Source organism: Pecten maximus, chromosome 11 (assembly GCF_902652985.1).
Source record: "Pecten maximus chromosome 11, xPecMax1.1, whole genome shotgun sequence".
Classification (NCBI taxonomy): Eukaryota; Metazoa; Mollusca; class Bivalvia; order Pectinida; family Pectinidae; genus Pecten; species Pecten maximus.
Genome location: NC_047025.1, coordinates 40678621 through 40702989, shown reverse-complemented (window position 1 = coordinate 40702989; position 24369 = coordinate 40678621). Strand labels below are relative to the sequence as shown.

Here is a 24369-nt window from a genome sequence, read left to right as displayed (position 1 = left end):
CTACATGGGTGTTACCAGACTTACATGGGTGTTACCAGACCTACATGGGTGTTACCAGACCTACATGGGTGTTACCAGACCTACATGGGTGTTACCAGACCTACATGGGTGTTACCAGACCTACATGGGTGTTACCAGACCTACATGGGTGTTACCAGACCTACATGGGTGTTACCAGACCTACATGGGTGTTACCAGACCTACATGGGTGTTACCAGACCTACATGGGTGTTACCAGACCTACATGGGTGTTACCAGACCTACATGGGTGTTACCAGACCTACATGGGTGTTACCAGACCTACATGGGTGTTACCAGACCTACATGGGTGTTACCAGACTACATGGGTGTTACCAGACCTACATGGGTGTTACCAGACCTACATGGGTGTTACCAGACCTACATGGGTGTTACCAGACCTACATGGGTGTTACCAGACCTACATGGGTGTTACCAGACCTACATGGGTGTTACCAGACCTACATGGGTGTTACCAGACCTACATGGGTGTTACCAGACCTACATGGGTGTTACCAGACCTACATGGGTGTTACCAGACCTACATGGGTGTTACCAGACCTACATGGGTGTTACCAGACCTACATGGGTGTTACCAGACCTACATGGGTGTTACCAGACCTACATGGGTGTTACCAGACCTACATGGGTGTTACCAGACCTACATGGGTGTTACCAGGACTACATGGGTGTTACCAGACCTACATGGGTGTTACCAGACCTACATGGGTGTTACCCAGACCTACATGGGTGTTACCAGACCTACATGGGTGTTACAGACCTATATGGGTGTTACCAGACCTACATGGGTGTTACCAGACCTACATGGGTGTTACAGACTTACATGGGTGTTACCAGACCTACATGGGTGTTACCAGACCTACATGGGTGTTACCAGACTTACATGGGTGTTACCAGACCTACATGGGTGTTACCAGACTTACATGGGTGTTACCAGACCTCCATGGGTGTTACCAGACCTACATGGGTGTTACCACTTCCATGGGTGTTACCAGACTAACATGGGTGCTACCAGACTAACATGGGTGTTACCAGACCTACATTGGCGTTACCAAACCTACATTGGTGTTACCACTAACATGGGTGTTACCAGACCTACATGGGTGTTACCAGACCTACATGGGTGTTACTAGACCTACATGGGTGTTACTAGACTTACATGGGTGTTACCACTTACATGGGTGTTACCAGACCTACATGGTGTTACTAGACCTACATGGGTGTTACTAGACCTACATGGGTGTTACCACTTACATGGGTATTACCAGACTTACATGGGTGTTACCAGACCTACACGGGTGTTGTCAGACTTACATGGGTGTTACTAGACTTACATGGGTGTTACCAGACCTACATCGGTGTTACCAGACCTACATGGGTGTTACCAGAACTACATGAGTGTTACCAGACGTACATGGGTGTTACCAGACTAACATGGGTGTTACCAGACCTACATGGGTGTTACCAGACCTATATGGGTGTTACCAGACCTACATGGGTGTTACCAGACCTACATGGGTGTTACCAGACCTATATGGGTGTTACCAGACCTACATGGGTGTTACCAGACCTACATGGGCGTTACCAGACCTTCATGGGTGTTACCATTACATGGGCGTTACCAGACTTACATGGATGTTACCAGACTAACATGGGTGTTACCAGACCTACATGGGTGTTACCAGACCTGCATGGGTGTAACCAGACTAACATGGGTGTTACCAGACTTACATGGGTGTTACCAGACTAACATGGGTGTTACCAGACCTACATGGGTGTTATCAGACCTACATGGGTGTTACCAGACCAACATGGGTGTTACCAGACCTACATGGGTGTTACCAGACTTACATGGGTGTTACCAGACCTACATGGGTGTTACCAGACCTACATGGATGTTACCAGACCTACATGGGTGTTACCAGACCTACATGGGTGTTACCAGACCTACATGGGTGTTACCAGACCTACATGGGTGTTACCAGACTTACATGGGTGTTACCAGACCTACATGGGTGTTATCAGACCTACATGGGTGTTACCAGACCTACATGGGTGTTACCAGACCTACATGGGTGTTACCAGACCTACATGGGTGTTACCAGACCTACATGGGTGTTACCAGACCTACATGGGTGTTACCAGACCTACATGGGTGTTACCACTACATGGGTGTTACCAGACCTACATGGGTGTTACCAGACTAACATGGGTGTTACCAGACCTACATGGGTGTTACCAGACCTACATGGGTGTTACCAGACCTATATGGGTGTTATCAGACTTACTTGGGTGTTACTAGAATTATAACTTATGACTGTTCATCGTTATATCTCTACAGGACGAGATAGTGTACAAGCTGTGTTGGTATATAGTTTATAACTGTACATTGTTAACTTACTACAGGCCAAGATAGCATATGAGCTGGACTTGGTGGAGAGCTTTGCTTTTGGTTCCCTGATCTCAGCAGTGGACCCTGTAGCCACTCTAGCCATCTTCCATGCTCTGGACGTCGACCCTATCCTCTACATGTTGGTGTTTGGGGAGAGTGTTCTAAATGATGCTGTGTCTATAGTTCTCACAAAGTAAGGTCTATTACATATAATTAAACGTTAAAAGGGAAAAAACTCACAAAATAAGGTCAAATTACATATAATTAGCTCACAAAATAGGGTCAAATTACATTTAATTACACATTCAAAGGGAAATGACTCGTCAAATAGGGACAAATTACATACAATTACACATTAAAAGGGAAATAATTCGCAAAATAGGGTCAAATCAAATGTAATTACACAGAAAAAAAGGAAAGTAACCCACCAAGTAAGGTCAAATTACATATTATTACATAGTAAAAAGGGAAGTAACTCACAATGCAGATGAAAAAGCTTCAGTGTACATTAATGAAAATATGCTAAACAACAAATCTGATAGGATATAATGATACTTAAATTGATATTGATACAATGTTTTGTCTTTATTAACATTATATAAATCTGTAGAAAGTAAAAAAGATATTGTCATAGTGATAAACAAATTCTTTATATTTTTTTCTCAAAGGATTCTGTTCATCAGGCTAATTATATAATTACTGGTAAAATGTGGTAAATCTAGTTGAACCATTATTTTTATCATCACCTACAAGTTATGATCTGTATTGTATAATATAGTATGCTGTAAAACATTGCCTTGGAGTAAATAGTTATGATGTTGTCAACTGATACTGTTTTTATATTGTAGAACAATATTGGAGTTCAGTCAGCCTGGTGTTGTAGTAACCAGCGGTGTTCATGCCTTTTTCTCTGCTGTGGGGCGATTCTGTGTGATGTTCCTGGCCTCCTCAGCCATTGGTCTGGCCTTCGGCATTGTCAGTGCTATGGTATCCTTTGAAATCAAGCAGTAACAAATTAAGGTTTTCTTTTAAAAAAAGAAAAGCACTCATGATTGATGCTAAAATAGTTTTAAAAAATGGAATCAGACAATTATTTATATTTTTAATGGCACTGAAAGAGGTCAAGCTAAATATTTAATGAAAAATATGCACACAATTCTAACAGACCTATTTGTGTAATCTTATGCACTGTAAGACAAAGTTGTCTCCCTTGACGAATGCCAGTTGTTGAAGTTTATTGATTTGAGGAAGACACCGTCCTTGGAGTTTGGTATAATGCTGACGTTTTCTTACCTTCCCTATGTCCTGGCTGAGGGGATTCACCTCTCGGGTAAATACTTCTATAAATCTCTCTTGTATCTAACCTAAAACAAGCAATATCTGGCTGTACTACAGATTTGTATCACTGTGTGATATGGTCTTATTGGAATTGACAGCTGTACTACAGATTGGTATCACTGTGATATGGTCTTATTGAAATTGACAGCTGTACTACAGATTGGTATCACTGTGTGATATGGCCTTATTGGAATTATTGGAATTGACAGCTGTACTACAGATTGGTATCACTGTGATATGGTCTTATTGAAATTGACAGCTGTACTACAGATTGGTATCACTGTGTGATATGGCCTTATTGGAATTGACAGCTGTACTACAGATTTGTATCACTGTGTGATATGGTCTTATTGAATTGACAGCTGTACTACAGATTGGTATCACTGTGTGATATGGTCTTATTGAATTGACAGCTGTACTACAGATTGGTATCACTGTGTGATATGGTCTTATTGAAATTGACAGCTGTACTACAGATTGGTATCACTGTGTGATATGGCCTTATTGAAATTGAGATTTTAATTGTATGTATATTGAACATGTATTTGTATATATTTGGAATAATAAAATATTTTTGTTTTGAATTGAATTGAAATTGACAGCTGTACTACAGATTGGTATAACTGTGTGATATGGCCTTATTGAAATTGACAGCTGCACTACAGATTGGTATCACTGTGTGATATTGTCTTATTGAAATTGACAGCTGTACTACAGATTGGTATCACTGTGTGATATGGCCTTATTGGAATTGACAGCTGTACTACAGATTTGTATCACTGTGTGATATGGTCTTATTGAATTGACAGCTGTACTACAGATTGGTATCACTGTGTGATATGGTCTTATTGAATTGACAGCTGTACTACAGATTGGTATCACTGTGTGATATGGTCTTATTGAAATTGACAGCTGTACTACAGATTGGTATCACTGTGTGATATGGCCTTATTGAAATTGAGATTTTAATTGTATGTATATTGAACATGTATTTGTATATATTTGGAATAATAAAATATTTTTGTTTTGAATTGAATTGAAATTGACAGCTGTACTACAGATTGGTATAACTGTGTGATATGGCCTTATTGAAATTGACAGCTGCACTACAGATTGGTATCACTGTGTGATATTGTCTTATTGAAATTGACAGCTGTACTACAGATTGGTATCACTGTGTGATATGGCCTTATTGAAATTGACAGCTTTACTACAGATTGGTATCACTGTGTGATATGGCCTTATTGAAGTTGACAATCTCAAATTTAAACACCACACAGCCACATTCTTCTCCATTCTCATTGTCACTATAATTTTCATGGAATTTAGCCTCTGTTTTAATGTTCAGAAATCAAAGTTTATCCCAACATCACAGCTACTTTGGACCAAGTCTGAGTTTCCCCTTTGATAATGATCTTTTTAAATCTTTGTTATTTCAGGTATAATGGCCATTCTTATGTGTGGTATTGTGATGTCCCACTATACCCATCTGAACCTGTCACCAGTGACACAGATCACAACCCAACAGACGTTCAGAACCATCGCCTTCATGGCAGGTAAGTCAGAAGTTCAGAACCATCCCCTTCATGGCAGGTAAGTCAGAAGTTCAGAACCATTGCCTTCATGGCAGGTAAGTTAGACGTTCAGAACCTTCGCCTTCATGGCAGGTAAGTCAGAAGTTCAGAACCATTGCCTTCATGGCAGGTAAGTTAGATGTTGAAAACCATTGCCTTCATGGTAGGTAAGTTAGATGTTCAGAACCATCGCCTTCATGGCAGGTAAGTCAGAAGTTCAGAACCATCGCCTTCATGGCAGGTAAGTTAGATGTTGAAAACCATTGCCTTCATGGTAGGTAAGTTAGATGTTGAGAACCATCGCCTTCATGGCAAGTAAGTTAGACGTTCAGAACCATCGCCTTCATGGCAGGTAAGTCGGACATTCAGAACCATTTCCTTCATGGCAGGTAAGTCAGACGTTCAGAACCATCGTCTTCATGGCAGGTAAATTAGACGTTCAGAACCATCGCCTTCATGGCAGGTAAATTAGATGTTGAGAACCATGGTTTCATTTGTCTTAGGTATAACGTTTCTTCTTAATTTTCACAATGCTTTCCAATGGTATGTTAAGTAACATGTGGTTTGTAATTTGTAAATAAAGTGTCATTAGCTGTTTGCTAATTCCATTGTTAATCTGTGTATTTCAGAGACCTGTGTGTTTGCCTACCTGGGTCTGGCATTTTTCAGTTTCAAGCTCATAGTGAAACCTGCCTTTGTGATATGGAGCATTGTAAGTGGGAACCAGGGGAATATCACTTTTATCAAACAATACTGTTACTTTTACTGTTACTGTTTAAATTTTAATCCTGAAAAAATTCAAATCTGATTTAAAAAATAGGACATCCTTTATTTATGCAATTAGATCATCATGATAAGATTTAACAGGTTGGCAATAATACTTACATTGAATATATCTGAAATTATTGTTTGTAATATCTACTGGTTTTGCTTGTTTATAATATTCTGAAGTTTATAAAAATCTGAAGTTTATAATATTCTGAATTTTATAATAATCTGAAGTTTTGTTTCTGATGTTTGGTTAATATTCTGAAGTTTATAATATTCTGAAGTTTTGTTTATTTATAATGCTCTATATTTTTTTCAGGTTCTGATTTTAATTGGTCGAGCTCTGAATATATTTCCTTTGTCCTTCTTGCTCAATTACTTCCGAGAACACAAAATTACACGAAGGATGCAGTTTATCATGTGGTTCAGTGGTAAGTCAGTCTCGCACACAGTGCTGTGTCTTATGTTCAACAAATTTCCTTTTTTGATAGGTACCTCAGAAAGCATGTTTATTTGATCAAAAGTATTTTTCCAGAACCTGCAGAATAAAGATTAATTTTTGAGAGATGATAGACCTCTGTTGACAGTGTAACGAGGGGCTGTTTGGTGGTGACTTTTGTAAGAACTCTGTTGACAGTGTAACGAGGGGCTGTTTGGTGGTGACTTTTGTAAGAACTCTGTTGACAGTGTAACGAGGGACTGTTTGGTGGTGACTTTTGTAAGAACTCTGTTGACAGTGTAACGAGGGACTGTTTGGTGGTGACTTTTGTAAGAACTCTGTTGACAGTGTAACGAGGGACTGTTTGGTGGTGACTTTTGTAAGAACTCTGTTGACAGTGTAACGAGGGACTGTTTGGTGGTGACTTTTGTAAGAACTCTGTTGACAGTGTAACGAGGGGCTGTTTGGTGGTGACTTTTGTAAGAACTCTGTTGACAGTGTAACAAGGGGCTGTTTGGTGGTGACTTTTGTAAGAAATCTGTTGACAGTGTAACAAGGGGCTGTTTGGTGGTGACTTTTGTAAGAACTCTGTTGACAGTGTAACGAGGGGCTGTTTGGTGGTGACTTTTGCAAGAACTCTGTTGACAGTGTAACGAGGGACTGTTTGGTGGTGACTTTTGTAAGAACTCTGTTGACAGGATTATAATCAACTCTGAACTTTGTTGAGAGGATTAAAATTAACTTTAAACATATTTACAAGATTAAGATTAAGTATGAACTTCGTTGACAGGATTAAGATTAACTTAAACTGTGTTGACAGGATTAGGAATAACTTTGAACATGTTGACAGGATTAGGATTAAGTATGAACTGTGCTGACAGGATAAGGAATAACAATGAATTGTGTTGACAGGATTAGGATTAACAATGAATTGTGTTGACAGGATGTGTTGACAGGCTTAGGATTAACTTTAAATGTGCTGACAGGATTAGGATTAACTTTAAATGTGCTGACAGTCTTAGGATTAATTAGAATTGTGTTGACAGGATTAAGATTAACTTTAAATGTGTTGGTGACAGGATTAGGATTAACTATGAATCATGTTGACAGGATTAGGATTAACTTTGAACATGTTGACAGGATTAGGATTAAGTATGAACTGTGCTGACAGGATTAGGATTAACTATGAATCATGTTGACAGGATTAGGATTAACTTAGAATTGTGTTGACAGGATTAAGATTAACTTTAACTGTGTTGACAGGATTAGGATTAACTATGAATCATGTTGACAGGATTAGGATTAACTTAGAATTGTGTTGACAGGATTAGGATTAACTATGAATTGTGTTGACAGGATTAGGATTAACTATGAATTATGTTGACAGGATTAGGATTAACTTTGAATTGTGTTGACAGGATTAGGATTAACAATGAATTGTGTTGACAGGATTAGGATTAACTTTGAATTGTGTTGACAGGATTAGGATTAACTTAGAATTGTGTTGACAGGATTAGGATTAACTTAGAATTGTGTTGACAGGATTAGGATTAACTTTAAATGTGCTGACAGGATTAGGATTAACTATGAATTGTGTTGACAGGATTAGGATTAACTATGAATTATGTTGACAGGGCTACGTGGCGCTATTGCATTTGCCTTGAGCCTCCACTTGGAATTTTCCCCAGAGAAGCGCTACGTTTTAGTTACCGCAACTCTGATCATCGTTCTCTTCACCGTCATGTTCCTAGGAGGGGCCACTATGCCGATGATGAAGGTTTGTTTATCAAATTGTCTTTTATCTCAACATGGTGTGGTAAATTATTTATTTATTTATCAATTTATATATATATATATATATATATCTTTATTTCAATTCTATGATTAGCAACGTTAAAATGTTGTATAAAGTTCAGTTCCTCAGAAAGTGTCACAGAGGCCGTATTTGATGAAATTGTATACATTGTATATATTGTATATATTGTATAGAGTGTATCAATCAGGATAAACATCACTGTATATACAGACATTGGTTCTGTGATACATTGATATACATTGTATATATTGTATAGAGTGTATCAATCAGGATAAACATCACTGTATATACAGACATTGGTTCTGTGATACATTGATATACATTGTATATATTGTATAGAGTGTATCAATCAGGATAAACATCACTGTATATACAGACATTGGTTCAGTGATACATTGATGTACATTGTATATATTGTATAGACCAATCAGGATAAACTTCACTGTATATACAGCGACAGACATTGGTTCTGTGATACATTGATATACGTTGTATATATTGTATAGAGTGTATCAATCAGGATAAACATCACTGTATATACAGCGACAGACATTGGTTCTGTGATACATTGATATACATTGTATATATTGTATAGAGTGTATCAATCAGGATAAACTTCACTGTATATACAGACATTGGTTCTGTGATACATTGATATACATTGTATATATTGTATAGAGTGTATCAATCAGGATAAACATCACTGTATATACAGCGACAGACATTGGTTCTGTGATACATTGATGTACATTGTATATATTGTACAGAGTGTATCAATCAGGATAAACATCACTGTATATACAGCGACAGACATTGGTTCTGTGATACATTGATGTACATTGTATATATTGTATAGAGTGTATCAATCAGGATAAACATCACTGTATATACAGACATTGGTTCTGTGATACATTGATGTACATTGTATATATTGTATAGAGTGTATCAATCAGGATAAACTTCACTGTATATACAGACATTGGTTCTGTGATACATTGATATACATTGTATATATTGTATAGAGTGTATCAATCAGGATAAACATCACTGTATATACAGCGACAGACATTGGTTCTGTGATACATTGATGTACATTGTATATATTGTACAGTGAATAGAGTTTACCGATGAGGATAAACTTCACTGTATATACACTGGAGGAAATTGTATATTGGCTAATCTCTGGTTATGTTACAGCTACTTAATGCTAACAAGAAAAAGAAAAAGAAGAGCAAAACTGGTGTGGAGGTATCACTTAGTAAAACAAGGGAAATGGTAGGTTTTTACTTGATTTATCAGCCCTATTGTACCCCAGTGATCAGTTATATACAGCCCTATTGTACTTCAGTGATCAGTAATATACAGCCCTATTGTACCTGTGTGATCAGTAATATACTGCCCTATTGTACCTGTGTGATCAGTAATATACAGCCCTATTGTACATGTGTGATCAGTAATATACAGCCCTATTGTACCCCAGTGATCAGTAATATACGGCCCTATTGTACCTCAGTGATCAGTGATATACTGCCCTATTGTACCTCAGTGATCAGTAATATACAGCCCTATTGTACCTCAGTGATCAGTAATATACAGCCCTATTGTACCCCAGTGATCAGTGATATACTGCCCTATTGTACCTGTGTGATCAGTAATATACAGCCCTATTGTACCTCAGTGATCAGTAATATACAGCCCTATTGTACCTGTGTGATCAGTAATATACAGCCCTATTGTACCTCAGTGATCAGTAATATACAGCCCTATTTTACCTGTGTGATCAGTAATATACAGCCCTATTGTACCTCAGTGATCAGTAATATACAGCCCTATTGTACCTCAGTGATCAGTAATATACAGCCCTATTGTACCTCAGTGATCAGTAATATACTGCCCTATTGTACCTCAGTGATCAGTAATATACTGCCCTAATGTACCTCAGTGATCAGTAATATACAGCCCTATTGTACCTGTGTGATCAGTAATATACAGCCCTATTGTACCCGTGATCAGTAATATACTGCCCTATTGTACAATGTACTTCAGTGATCAGTAATATACAGCCCTATTGTACCTGTGTGATCAGTAATATACAGCCCTATTGTACCCTTGATCAGTAATATACTGCCCTATTGTACCTGTGTGATCAGTAATATACTGCCCTATTGTATCTCAGTGATCAGTAATATACAGCCCTATTGTACCTGTGTGATCAGTAATATACAGCCCTATTGTACCTGTGTGATCAGTAATATACTGCCCTATTGTATCTCAGTGATCAGTAATATACTGCCCTAATGTACCTCATTGATATTTTTCTAGGGTGATGCCGTAGACTCGGAACTTTTGTCAGAGTTAACGGAGGAGGAGTATGAAGTCAGTTTTACAAGCAAACCTCATCTCAAGGGATTTCTCAAGATTGATGTTAAATACCTGATACCTTTTTTCACAAGACGCTTCACCCAGCAGGTAAATATCAATTCACGAGACACTTCACCCAGCAGGTAAATATCAATCCACGAGACACTTCACCCAGCAGGTAAATATCAATCCACGAGACACTTCACCCAGCAGGTAAATATCAGTTCACAAGACACTTCACCCAGCAGGTAAATATCAATTCACCAAACTTCACCCAGCAGGTAAATATCAATTCACCAAACTTCACCCAGCAGGTAAATATCAATTCACGAGACACTTCCCACAGCAGGTAAATATCAATTCACGAGACACTTCACCCAGCAGGTAAATATCAATTCACGAGACACTTCACCCAGCAGGTAAATATCAATCCACGAGACACTTCACCCAGCAGGTAAATATCAATTCACCAAACTTCACCCAGCAGGTAAATATCAATTCACGAGACACTTCCCACAGCAGGTAAATATCAATTCACGAGACACTTCACCCAGCAGGTAAATATCAATTCACGTTACACTTCCCACAGCAGGTAAATATCAGTTCATGAGACACTTCCCACAGCAGGTAAATATCAATTCACGAGACACTTCACCCAGCAGGTAAATATCAATCCACGAGACACTTCACCCAGCAGGTAAATATCAATTCACCAAACTTCACCCAGCAGGTAAATATCAATTCACGAGACACTTCCCACAGCAGGTAAATATCAATTCACGAGACACTTCACCCAGCAGGTAAATATCAATTCACGTTACACTTCCCACAGCAGGTAAATATCAGTTCACGAGACACTTCCCACAGCAGGTAAATATCAGTTCACGAGACACTTCCCACAGCAGGTAAATATCAATTCACGAGACACTTCACCCAGCAGGTAAATATCAATTCACGAGACACTTCACCCAGCAGGTAAATATCAATTCACGAGACACTTCACCCAGCAGGTAAATATCAATTCACGAGACACTTCACCCAGCAGGTAAATATCAATTCACGAGACACTTCCCACAGCAGGTAAATATCAATTCATGAGACACTTCACCCAGCAGGTAAATATCAATTCACCAAACTTAAGCCAGAAGGTAAATATCAATTCACGAGACACTTCACCCAGTAGGTACAGAATGCTACTGTCAGATGAAATAGTATTAACTTGATGTTCAGTTGGTATGTTTATGAAGCATACAGACTTATCATATTTTATATACATCATTGATATAACAGTTTATTTTATTGGATAAAGTTGATTACCTCATTGATATAACAGTTTATTTGATTGGATAAAATTGATTACATGCTGGGCTGAAGATGAAGTTGCCCCCATCGTTTCACTTTTATTGGGAGCCTTGCTAACATGTTGGTAGGAGGTTTTTCCCACAAGTTCGGAGTTCAGCCAGAGGACAACAAACAAATGAAGGGAAGGTAGAATAAGTGGTTGTTTGCTTCAATTTCTGCGATATACATTGTAGATTTTAATGAAATACTAATTCAATAGTAATTATGTAAATGAAACTTACCAGGTAAGGGCAGCCATTAAAAATGGCACCCACTTTTTGTCAGACATGAAGATACGACGTTGAAGATTTTTCTTCCTATCCTCTTTTTTTGTTGTTGCATCGATTTTCTCAATTTTTTCTTCTTCTTTTTGTCTTTTAAAATGAAAACAAAAAGAAAATTGAATGGTTTCCTGCGGCCTGCATATTTCACATTCCATATGAGGAAGAAATATATGACATGCTTTCATTAAAGGATGTTTTCAACCTGAAGGAGGCAACAAAGTCTGCTATGAAATGTCTGTAAGAGTTCCTGAAAGTGGTCGGGAAAATATAAAACTGTAACAATTTGAACCAAAGAAATTTCCCAGTGCTTTGCTGTAATTTTAGATGAGATTCTATGTTTTCAGTATAGTAAGCAATTAATTGCCCTTGCTCATGGGAGACATATTTCTTTACCCTCGATAATTGTGTTCTCGTTTTTCTCTCATGACACACCTCAGGGGAACAAATATTCATTTCTCCCCAAAACAGGGTCAATAAATGTAGGTAAGACTTCCAGGTATATTGCATAACAGTTTGTTTGTTTCTAACTAATAAATTAAATATTAATATATTTACCCTCTAGTTTTAAATCAAAGATAAAAACATTATTTCCAACAACAATTTCTGAAACTTTTATTAACTATAACCCTAGGAATCTTAATATATTACTATGTCAATTACGAAATAATGCAAGTGACTTACAACTTGATAAATTTATTGATCACTTGACTGATGATTGTTCCTGGTAAATGTGAATATCTTATTAAATGGCTCTCTTGAGAAATCAAATGAAATTAATGAAATTATCTTATATCATACAAGTACATATTTAAAAAAAACAAAAAGATTTTTAACTTATAAGTAATTTATATAATAAAAACACACCAAAATGTTATATAACAGAATATAAGTATATGTGGCAGTGTGTATGTGAGTACTGTATTACAGTATAATTGTATGTATGTATGTATGTATGTATGTATGTGTGTGTGAATGAGTATGGGGATGAGATTGGTGTGTGTGTGTGTGCGTGTGTGTGTGTGGTTTCTTCTTCTTTTTTTTTCTTTCTTTTTCATCTCTCTCTCTGTTGTCTTTTTTTTTTTGTATCTCTATTATTTACTATTAAATCTATTATTCATTTTTTACTTAATTATTTATTTATTTATTTATATATATATTTATTATTGACCTTTTCTCTTATCTGTTATACTTTCTCTTCAATAAATTATCTTCTCTATTATAAGCAAAACTTTCCTCTCAACTATGATCTTTCTTTTCCTCCATTAATTGATAGTAAGCATTCCATTTTACTATATCGTTAATTAATTAGAAATACAACTATACCACTAAAATTATTTATAATATTTATAACGGAAGTACGGAAAGGACCTGTATAGGCTTAGCCTGTTGTCCAATCCACTTTATATCTAAGATCTATCTCTATTAAGAAATATTGTATGTAAATTAATTCAAATGCTTGATTGAATAAAATATTTTGAAAAAAAAAATAACAGTTTGTGAATACTTGGAGAGGGATGATGTTGAAATGTGTTGTAATCCTCCAGGATATGACCATGTTGATACTAAAGGGAAGTAACTCCTTGTTTTCTTTTCCAGGAGGTGCGTGAGGGGAAAACACAGATGGATTATCTCACCAACCAGTGGTCTAAGGATGTGAGGGCAGCACCCTCCGAGTCTGATTCAGATGATGAGGTCGAGACTAGTCTTATCACCCGTGAGGAGGTGCGGCATCACTAGTTGGTGGCATCGAGCCAAGTGTGGCATCACATAGGGGTGGTAGCAATGGTGGACAATAACGGCTATGAGATGTGGCATCATTTAAGACGTGGCATCAACCACTGAGGATGTGCTGCATTATTAGGGGAGGTGATATCCACCATGTGGTTGGTATCATTAAAGGGTTGCCATCTTTATAGATATTATATGTACTTTTCATTGAATTTGTGTGCAAGAGACAGATGCAATCTCTAGAAAATACTGGTGGCATGTAGTTCTGTGGTGTGGCAAGCATCATACGTTGTATATGATGAGTGTTGAGAGGGTTGTATATATGTGACACAGTTTGAAAGGTAAGCCTGTGCTGTATGATAGTATTTCAGTAAGCTACATGTACCAATGTCAATGATACATCTTTGTGATATGTATTACCAGGAAATAAGTGGATTCGTCAAAGTGTCTGAGGTCTCTGTCCACATGTCCTGTTTGGTCTAGTGATTGGTCCAGTGATTGGTCCCAGTGATTGGTCCAGTGATTAGTCCCAGTGATTGGTCCCAGTGATTGGTCCAGTGATTAGTCCCAGTGATTGGTCCCAGTGATTGGTCCCAGTGATTGGTCCAGTGATTAGTCCCAGTGATTGGTCCCAGTGATTGGTCCCAGTGATTGGTCCCAGTGATTGGTCCAAATGTCCTGTTCTAGCTTGGTCCCAGTGATTGTCTCAGTGATTGGTCCAGTGATTGGTCCAGTGATTGGCCCAAATGTCCTGTCCCAGTGATTGGTCCTGTTCTAGCTTGGTCCTAGTGATTGGTCCAGTGATTGGTCCAGTGATTGGTCCCAGTGATTGGTCCAAATGTCCTCTTCCAGCTTGGTCCCAGTGATTGGTCCAGTGATTGGTCCAAATGTCCTGTCCCAGTGATTGGTCCTGTTCTAGCTTGGTCCTAGTGATTGGTCCAGTGATTGGTCCCAGTGATTGGTCCAAATGTCCTCTTCCAGCTTGGTCCCAGTGATTGGTCCAGCGATTGGTCCAGTGATTGGTCCCAGTGATTGGTCCCAGTGATTGGTCCAAATGTCCTCTTCCAGCTTGGTCCCAGTGATTGGTCTCAGTGATTGGTCCAGCGATTGGTCCAGTGATTGGTCCACATGTCCTGTTCCAACTTGGTCCCAGTGATTGGTCGAAGTGATTGGTCTCAGTGATTGGTCCAGTGATTGGTCCACATGTCCTGTTCCAGCTTGGTCCGAGTGATTGGTCTCAGTGATTGGTCCAGCGATTGGTCCAGTGATTGGTCCACATGTCCTGTTCCAACTTGGTCCCAGTGATTGGTCCAGTGATTGACCCATATTTGATTACATTTTGTTGATAATCTACACAACATTAGCCCAATTTGAATGTAAATATTTCCGGTTGTATAAAGGTTCTGTTAGTTTACAGTTTCACCGAAGCTGGAGCTGATTCTACATTAGAACTACTAACTTATTGCATAACAGTGCTGTTAAATGTTTGGTAGCTGAGTATATACCAGTGACATGCTGGGTGCTGAGGTACTTACACTTTAAGAAAGGTGCATCTTTTACTTTTTATGCTATCGATATACAAATGCAGTGCAACGTTTAGCTGGCTTTTTTTGTAAATGTGCAGTATATAGTAAAATCAAGCAAAAACCAGTATCATATAAATTGATGTGGTATATTAAGTTTGTGTCTTTTGAAAAAAGATAACCACATTGACTTTCCACATTTACATTGCAATACATGATTTTATAATCAGATACAATATCCATTGATTTAGATTCATGCATCCCTGAGGTCAGATACTGGTATCCCAAATATTAGATACAGGTATCCTTAATGTCAGATACATGTATCCTTAATGTCAGATACAGGTATCCCGAGGTCAGATACAGGTACTCTGATGTCAGATACAATATCCATGGATTTAGATACAGGTATCCCTGATGTCAGATACAGGTATCCCGAGGTCAGATACAGGTACTCTGATGTCAGATACAGGTATCCATGAGGTCAGATAAATGTATCCCTGATGTCCGATACAGGTATCCCTGATGTCAGATACAGGTATCCATGAGGTCAGATACAGGTATCCTGAGGTCAGATACAGGTACTCTGATGTCAGATACAATATCCATGAGGTCAGATAAATGTATCCCCGATGTCGGATACAGGTATCCCTAATGTCAGATACAGGTATCCATGAGGTCAGATAAATGTATCCCCGATGTCGGATACAGGTATCCATGAGGTCAGATACAGGTATCCCCAATATCAGATACAGGTATCCCCGATATCAGATACAGGTATCCCTGATGTCCGATACAGGTATCCCTAATGTCGGATACAGGTATCCCTAATGTCAGATACAGGTATCCCTAATGTCAGATACAGGTATCCATGAGGTCAGATACAGGTATCCATGAGGTCAGATACAGGTATCCCTAATGTCAGATACAATATCCCTAATGTCAGATACAGGTATCCCTAATGTCGGATACAGGTATCCCTAATGTCAGATACAGGTATCCATGAGGTCAGATACAGGTATCCATGAGGTCAGATACAGGTATCCCTAATGTCGGATACAGGTATCCCTAATGTCAGATACAGGTATCCCTGATGTCGGATACAGGTATCCCTAATGTCAGATACAGGTATCCCTGATGTCGGATACAGGTATCCCTAATGTCAGATACAGGTATCCCCGATATCAGATACAGGTTTCTGTTTTGACAAAAACTTTATCATGTTTTTTTTCATTTGTTGGTTGTATACATTTGATTTCTCACAATATTAGATTAGTCATTCATGTAGAGATGTTAGTATTTTTGCTAATATGTATTGTCACTTTACAAATGAAGCCATATTTTTGCTACAAAGTTTGTGCATGTTTTAATGAGAATATTTACTGTGTTGGTAATAATTATTCCTGTGTTTCTGTATGTTTCCAAACCTTAACTACTTACATGTCTGATATCATTTCTCTCCTGTGATATTGTGTTCAAATCAAATTAGATAGCAAATGGATTACATACCAGTTTGTTACCCTCATTCTGATTGACCAGTTCCCATATGATTTGTATGTTACAGTCTTTCTGATTGGTGGATTTGCATGAATTATCTTGTAGCTTTTGAGTTGCTAGAATGTCATATATACCTCTTACTTTCCAAGGAGGTAATTATACCGAGATTTATTTCCGTATTATTTATACTGATGTGTAATTCAGTTGTGAATGTCTCACAATGAGATTTGTTTAGTTATGTTACTGTACTCCCCAATTTAAACTCATGTTGGATTCAAATGTAACACTATCATAGTCATTAAAGTGACTATAGCTGTAAAAATCAGTTGGAAAATTATCAGACAGTACATTTTAGAGATGTATCATAAATCTACGGCTTTCCCTCAGTTATGGAAAATTTAATTAAAGTGTCCATGGTCTGTAAATACCAAACTCAGTGCCAAACAATAACATTACAGTTTGGTATGTCCTTCAGGAATGTGTTACTGATTGTATACAGAATGCTTTGTGATCTCATTGCTGACATCCTCATGACTCCATTTGGCTTTCTCTGGGCAGCAAACATCAGGTGAGGTAAATAAAACCAAAAACATAAATTTATAGAGCATGTCTTAGCTTGTGTATAGGTATAGAGCATATCTTGGCTTGTGTATAGGTATAGAGCATATCTTGGCTTGTGTATAGGTATATCTTAAACCCATTTCACTATTTATACGAAGAGATTACTGTTCTGAATTACAGTTATAGTCACTTTAAGATTTATTGAGGGTTGACACAAAGGTTTTATTATATGATCTCAGAGGAATTTTGTTTTCCTCACTTTGTAACTCTGAGGTACAGCGATGGAGTGAGGGATGTATACAGCGATGGAGTGAAGGATGTATTATATATAAAACATCTGTATGTACGGTTTGTTTCACCCTGGGTTCTGTTTTATTACATATCTTTTGTTATATTTGTTTATGTGGGGATTTATTTGTTTGGGATATTGTTATATATTACATGTGTACGTCCAGTATTTAACATTGTATTTCTGTACAGAATCCGTCTGTTAATCCGGTTATCATGTAACAGTTATATACTGGTGAGTTACTGGTGAGTTAAGTACCGACCCCCATCAGGGTTGTCTCCCTTGTAAATAGTACATCAGGGTGCTGAATAAAAACTGCAATATATGTGATACATCATTGTATATGTAGAACCCTAAATCAATCCTACAGAGACCACAGTTGTGTAAGGATACTTACTTGAAAAGATAAAATCTGAAGTCTGTTTAAGAACTTAAGTTTTGGTTTAAATTTGAGTACTCCGTAGGCATGACTACTGGGAAAATTACTTCTTGTTTACTTGTGAATTTTACTGTCTACAAAATTTGATCTTGTTCACTCATCCATAGGACCTAAAATCTACAAACTCATTCACGCATAGGAACTACAAACTCACTCACCCATAAGGCCCTCAAACTACAAACTGACTCACCCAGAGGACCTACACACTACAAGTTAATTCACTGATAGGGCCCTCAAACTGATTCACCCAGAGGACCTACACACTACAAGTTAATTCACTGATAGGGCCTACACACTACAAGTTAATTCACTGATAGGTCCTACACACTACAAGTTAATTCACTGATAGGGCCTACACACTACAAGTTAATTCACTGATAGGGCCTACACACTACAAGTTAATTCACTGATAGGTCCTACACACTACAAGTTAATTCACTGATAGGGCCTACACACTACAAGTTAATTCACTGATAGGTCCTACACACTACAAGTTAATTCACTGATAGGGCCTACACACTACAAGTTAATTCACTGATAGGGCCTACAAACTCACTCACCCAGAGGACCTACACACTACAAGTTAATTCACTGATAGGGCCTACAAACTCACTCACCCAGAGGACCTACACACTACAAGTTAATTCACTGATAGGGCCTACACACTACAAGTTAATTCACTGATAGGGCCTACACACTACAAGTTAATTCACTGATAGGTCCTACACACTACAAGTTAATTCACTGATAGGGCCTACACACTACAAGTTGATTCACTGATAGGGCCTACAAACTCACTCACCTAAAGAAACTACAATCTCATTTACCCATATAGACCGTGTCCTACGAGTTCATTCACCCATATAGACCGTGTCCTACGAGTTCATTCACCCATATGACATACAATTTGCAAACATATTCATCCATAGGTCCTACAAACTCATTCACCCATAAAACCTTGACTTAAAACTCACCCAACCATAGACTTTGTCCTACAAACTCATTCACTGAAGGTACTTACAAATTCACCCATAGGATGTACAATATCATTCACCCATATATAGAACCTACAAACTCATTCACCCATAGGACCTACAAATTCATTCACCAGTAGGACCTACAAACTCATTCACCCATAGAACCTACAAACTCATTCACTCATAGGACCTACTCTCAGTCACCCATAGAACCTACAAACTCATTCACTCATAGGACCTACTCTCAGTCACCCATAGTACCTACAAACTCACTCACCCATAATACCTACAAATTCATTCACCCATAGGACCTACAAACTCATTCACTCATAGGACCTACTCTCAGTCACCCATAGTACCTACAAACTCACTCACCCATAGTACCTACAAACTCACTCACCCATAGTACCTACAAACTCACTCACCCATAGAACCTACAAACTCACTCACCCATAGTACCTACAAATTCATTCACCCATAGGACCTACAAACTCATTCACCCATAGGACCTACAAACTCATTCACTCATAGGACCTACAAACTCACTCACCCATAGTATGTACCTCCAAACTCATTCACTCATAGTACCTACAAACTCACTCGCCCATATAATGTACCTACAAACTCACTCACCCATAGTACCTACAAATTCATTCACCCATAGGACCTACAACCTCATTCACCCATAGGACCTACTCTGTCACCCTAGGACCTACTCTGTCACCCATAGGACCTACCCTGTCACCCTAAGACCTACTATCATATACCCTTAGGATATACATTGTTTGTTCCATATGATAAGATAAGTTTATGATTCTGTGTGTTTTGTATATCAAAATGGTAAACTTTGTATAGTGTAATAGCTGATTTCCTGTAGAATGTGTCTTATTTTATCTTGAACTGTATTAAAGTAGTGATACAGTTATTGATCCAGAGTTTTAATCCATTGTAGGGTCTAATCCTGAAGAAATATTTATTGATGCTTTGTACTAGTGAGAAATCTTTTACAGACAGAATCACCATTGATTAACAGTTTCCTGTTGATCATCAGATTAGATTGCTGAAAGACTAGAAAGATACGAGTGACAAATACGCCACATCATTACGTATTGGTAAAATGGCTAAAATGATTTTTTAATTTTTTAACAAATTAGCATTATAGATTAGTTGTAGGCCATTTGTCATTCAGCACCAGATTCCTGCTAGCCAACCTTTAGGAATTCCATGGGGAGATTGTGCTTGTTCAAACTTTCAAGCTACTGAACATTTCAAGACCACCTCTTGAATACCAAATGTGTAAAATTAATTTTTAAATCTGTTCTTTTTGTAGACTAGCTTGATTTGTAAAATTCCAAAAAATTGAGATATTTTACTGGTAATTTACTCTTTAGGGCAATAGTCAAAAATTGAGTCTCCCGCCTAAATAGGGAGGGCTAGCATGTATGCTGCTAGGTGTAAATTGTAAACATAAAATGGCATATAACTTGTAGCATAGTATTCTAGTCATACTAATGTTCAGTTTATAAATACAATAGTTATGTATATGTGAATATTTCTGTATTTATATGTCATTGTTTTCCAGAACAATGGATTTTGCTCATAGTGTTAATCTGACACAGCTAAATAAATATCTTCCTGATACTGACATGTGACATTAATCACCTTATTACTTCCATGTTTCCTGATTCAAACTTTTACTCTTAAATTGCGAGTTTAAATAAGGTTTACTCCCCTAAAGCTGAATGGTAAGCGTGCTTTTAAATTCTTTTATCACTTGTTTTTCACTAAATTTCTCTACAATGTATAGATAATGAATATTTTTGTATTAGAGGGTCAATCAACAACACAAACTGATGTACTGATGTTCTGTGTTTACTACTTTAAATTGTAAAATACATCGGCCGATTGGTTTCTCCCACAGGGTTATGTATCACACGAATCAAAGGTCAAGGTGACTGGTGATATATGTATCTGTATCACACGAATCAAAGGTCAAGGTGACTGGTGATATATGTATCTGTATCGCACGAATCAAAGGTCAAGGTGACTGGTGATATATGTATCTGTATCACACGAACCAAAGGTCAAGGTGACTGGTGATATATGTATCTGTATCACACGAATCAAAGGTCAAGGTGGCTGGTGATATATGTATCTGTATCACACGAAACCAAGGTCAAGGTGACTGGTGATATATATATCTACCACACGAATGAAAGGTCAATGTGACTTGTGATATATATACATGTATATATATGTACCACACTTATCAAAGGTCAAGGTTGTCGAGTTATTGTATCGTTCATAGTCAAACAACCGCAAAGGTGAAGGTCAGTATGTCTCGTACCTGAAAACAAATTACCTGGTAAAAAATAGATTTCATTACTTGTGGATACTGTCTAGGTGGTAGTGTTGACCCCTGGTTAAATTCACAAAAGTATATAGCTCATGGGTTGAATTACTTGACAATGATATTAAAAATAGAATCAAAATGTTTTCACCTTTTGCCTTTGTGTACCTTATAATTGTGGGTTTAAGGCCTGTCACACCTAATCAATTTGACTTGCCATAGCTTAACTATAGCACACCTTTTGAGATTTCAGGGCCAGCCAAACTCTTGCATGAGAGTTTAGATATCACTATCCATGTAACACCTATATTTGATAATTTTGCTTAAATACTTCAAATTAAAGTAACAAATTTAATTTGTTGTGAAATCTATTCATTGGGCCATTAGCAATGTTTCATGAAATGTGCCTTGAAATGTATGACGTTATCAAGTTTCAAAATGGTTAGGCTACATAAAATGACCATGCTTCTCTACTGTGAGTCGTGTATACCACATACCAGTTGTCTTTCCTCTAACCCGTGCGAGATGGAGTTCCTAGTTTTCCTCTAACCCGTGCGAGATGGAGTTCCTAGTTTTCCTCTAACCCGTGCGAGATGGAGTTCCTAGTAACCACGGTATCATCCTGTTAAATATGCGAGAATCTGTCTTTAGGTAGGACATAGAACACGGTATCACAGCAGGAATGCTGGTACTTATACTGGTATTACTTATGGCAGATTGTTAATGGTTTTTATAGTCCTGGTACTTTGGTGTGACAGGCCGTTTAGTTTTGTTGGTAGTTATATAGGAATGAAAGCATGGATCAGTAACATATCACAGTTTGGGAGTATATCTATTTATCTCACCTATAATGTACCTAGTATTCATGATCACATACACCAAACATATCAGGATAATGTATGTAGTATTCACACACACCACACATATCAGGATAATGTATCTAGTATTCACACACACCAAACATATCAGGATAATGTATGTAGTATTCACACACACCACCATATTAGGATAATGTAAGTAGTATTCACACACCAAACATATTAGGATCATGTATGTAGTATTCACACACACCAAACATATTAGGATAATGTACCTAGTATTCACACACCAAACATATTAGGATAATGTACCTAGTATTCACACACCAAACATATTAGGATAATGTACCCAGTATTCACACACACCAAACATATTAGGATAATGTATGTAGTATTCACACACACCAAACATATTAGGATAATGTAAGTAGTATCACATACACCAAACATATTAGGATAATGTAGCAGCCAATTAATGAAAACAAGGATGTAAATATGAGTGAACTTGATAAGTTGAAATTCCAAGGCTTTCCTGAGTGTCCATAATTAATAATCCACTATGCTGTGAAATGTGATATCCTTGAGGACCAATAAACTGAAACTTTTCTAAAGCTTGGTTGCTGTTCTTGTTTTCATTGTTGTCAAATAAGCATGTACATGACTTGGATAATATAGGCCTATCAAATGTGCACTTGACTTGGATTAAATCCTGGTATCAAACATACACATGACTTGGATCCTGTTATCAAACATACACATGACTTAGATATCCTGTTATCAAACATACACATGACTTGGATATCCTGTTATCAAACATACACATGACTTGGATATCCTGTTATCAAACATACACATGACTTGGATATCCTGGTATCAAGCATGCGCTTGGATGATATTTTTATTTCTGGGGGTTTACCTTATAAAGATCCACCAACTAAAGCCTCCCAGTAGGTATCCCTCACCATGTACAGTAGGAGTACAGGAGGTATCCCTCACCATGTACAGTAGGTATACAGGAGGTATCCCTCACCTGGTACAGTAGGTATACAGGAGGTATCCCTCACCTGGTACAGTAGGAGTACAGTAGGTAACCCTCACCATGTACAGTAGGAGTACAGGAGGTATCCCTCACCTGGTACAGTAGGTATACAGGAGGTATCCCTCACCTGGTACAGTAGTAATACAGGAGGTATCCCTCACCTGGTACAGTAGGAGTACAGGAGGTATCCCTCACCTGGTACAGTAGTAATACAGGAGGTATCCCTCACCTGGTACAGTAGGTGTACAGGAGGTATCCCTCACCTGGTACAGTAGGAATACAGGAGGTATCCCTCACCTGGTACAGTAGGAGTACAGGAGGTATCCCTCACCTGGTACAGTAGGAGTACAGGAGGTATCCCTCACCTGGTACAGTAGGAGTACAGGAGGTATCCCTCACCTGGTACAGTAGGAGTACAGGAAGTATCCCTCACCTGGTACAGTAGGTGTACAGGAGGTATCCCTCACCATGTACAGTAGGTGTACAGGAGGTATCCCTCACCTGGTACAGTAGGAGTACAGGAGGTATCCCTCACCTGGTACAGTAGGTGTACAGGAGGTATCCCTCACCTGGTACAGTAGGTGTACAGGAGGTATCCCTCACCTGGTACAGTAGGAGTACAGGAGGTATCCCTCACCTGGTACAGTAGGAGTACAGGAGGTATCCCTCACCTGGTACAGTAGGAGTACAGGAGGTATCCCTCACCTGGTACAGTAGTACAGGAGGTATCCCTCACCTGGTACAGTAGTACAGGAGGTATCCCTCACCTGGTACAGTATGTATACAGGAGGTATCC

General features: G+C 38.2%; 1 protein-coding gene across 5 annotated transcripts in view; it reads left to right on the top strand.

The window, feature by feature from the left end:
* Nucleotides 1–23150, top strand: part of LOC117337687 (sodium/hydrogen exchanger 8-like) — a 33306-nt gene extending 10156 nt beyond the window's left edge. The window contains exons 7-17 of one of the 5 annotated variants that reach the window (XR_004534895.1): nucleotides 2446–2624; nucleotides 3280–3418; nucleotides 3656–3761; nucleotides 5209–5325; nucleotides 5973–6055; nucleotides 6431–6542; nucleotides 8185–8327; nucleotides 9564–9641; nucleotides 10689–10835; nucleotides 13949–18706; nucleotides 19045–23150. Coding sequence is in view for 1 of the 5 variants with exons in the window: in XM_033898787.1 (XP_033754678.1) it covers nucleotides 2446–2624; nucleotides 3280–3418; nucleotides 3656–3761; nucleotides 5209–5325; nucleotides 5973–6055; nucleotides 6431–6542; nucleotides 8185–8327; nucleotides 9564–9641; nucleotides 10689–10835; nucleotides 13949–14089 (1245 nt within the window). In the remaining 4 variants the exon portion in view is untranslated. Of the gene's footprint in view, nucleotides 1–2445; nucleotides 2625–3279; nucleotides 3419–3655; nucleotides 3762–5208; nucleotides 5326–5972; nucleotides 6056–6430; nucleotides 6543–8184; nucleotides 8328–9563; nucleotides 9642–10688; nucleotides 10836–13948 lie in introns of all 5 variants that reach the window. The other 4 variants (XR_004534894.1, XR_004534893.1, XR_004534896.1 and 1 more) reach the window with 4 other exon arrangements.
* The last annotated feature ends 1219 nt before the right edge of the window (nucleotides 23151–24369 follow it).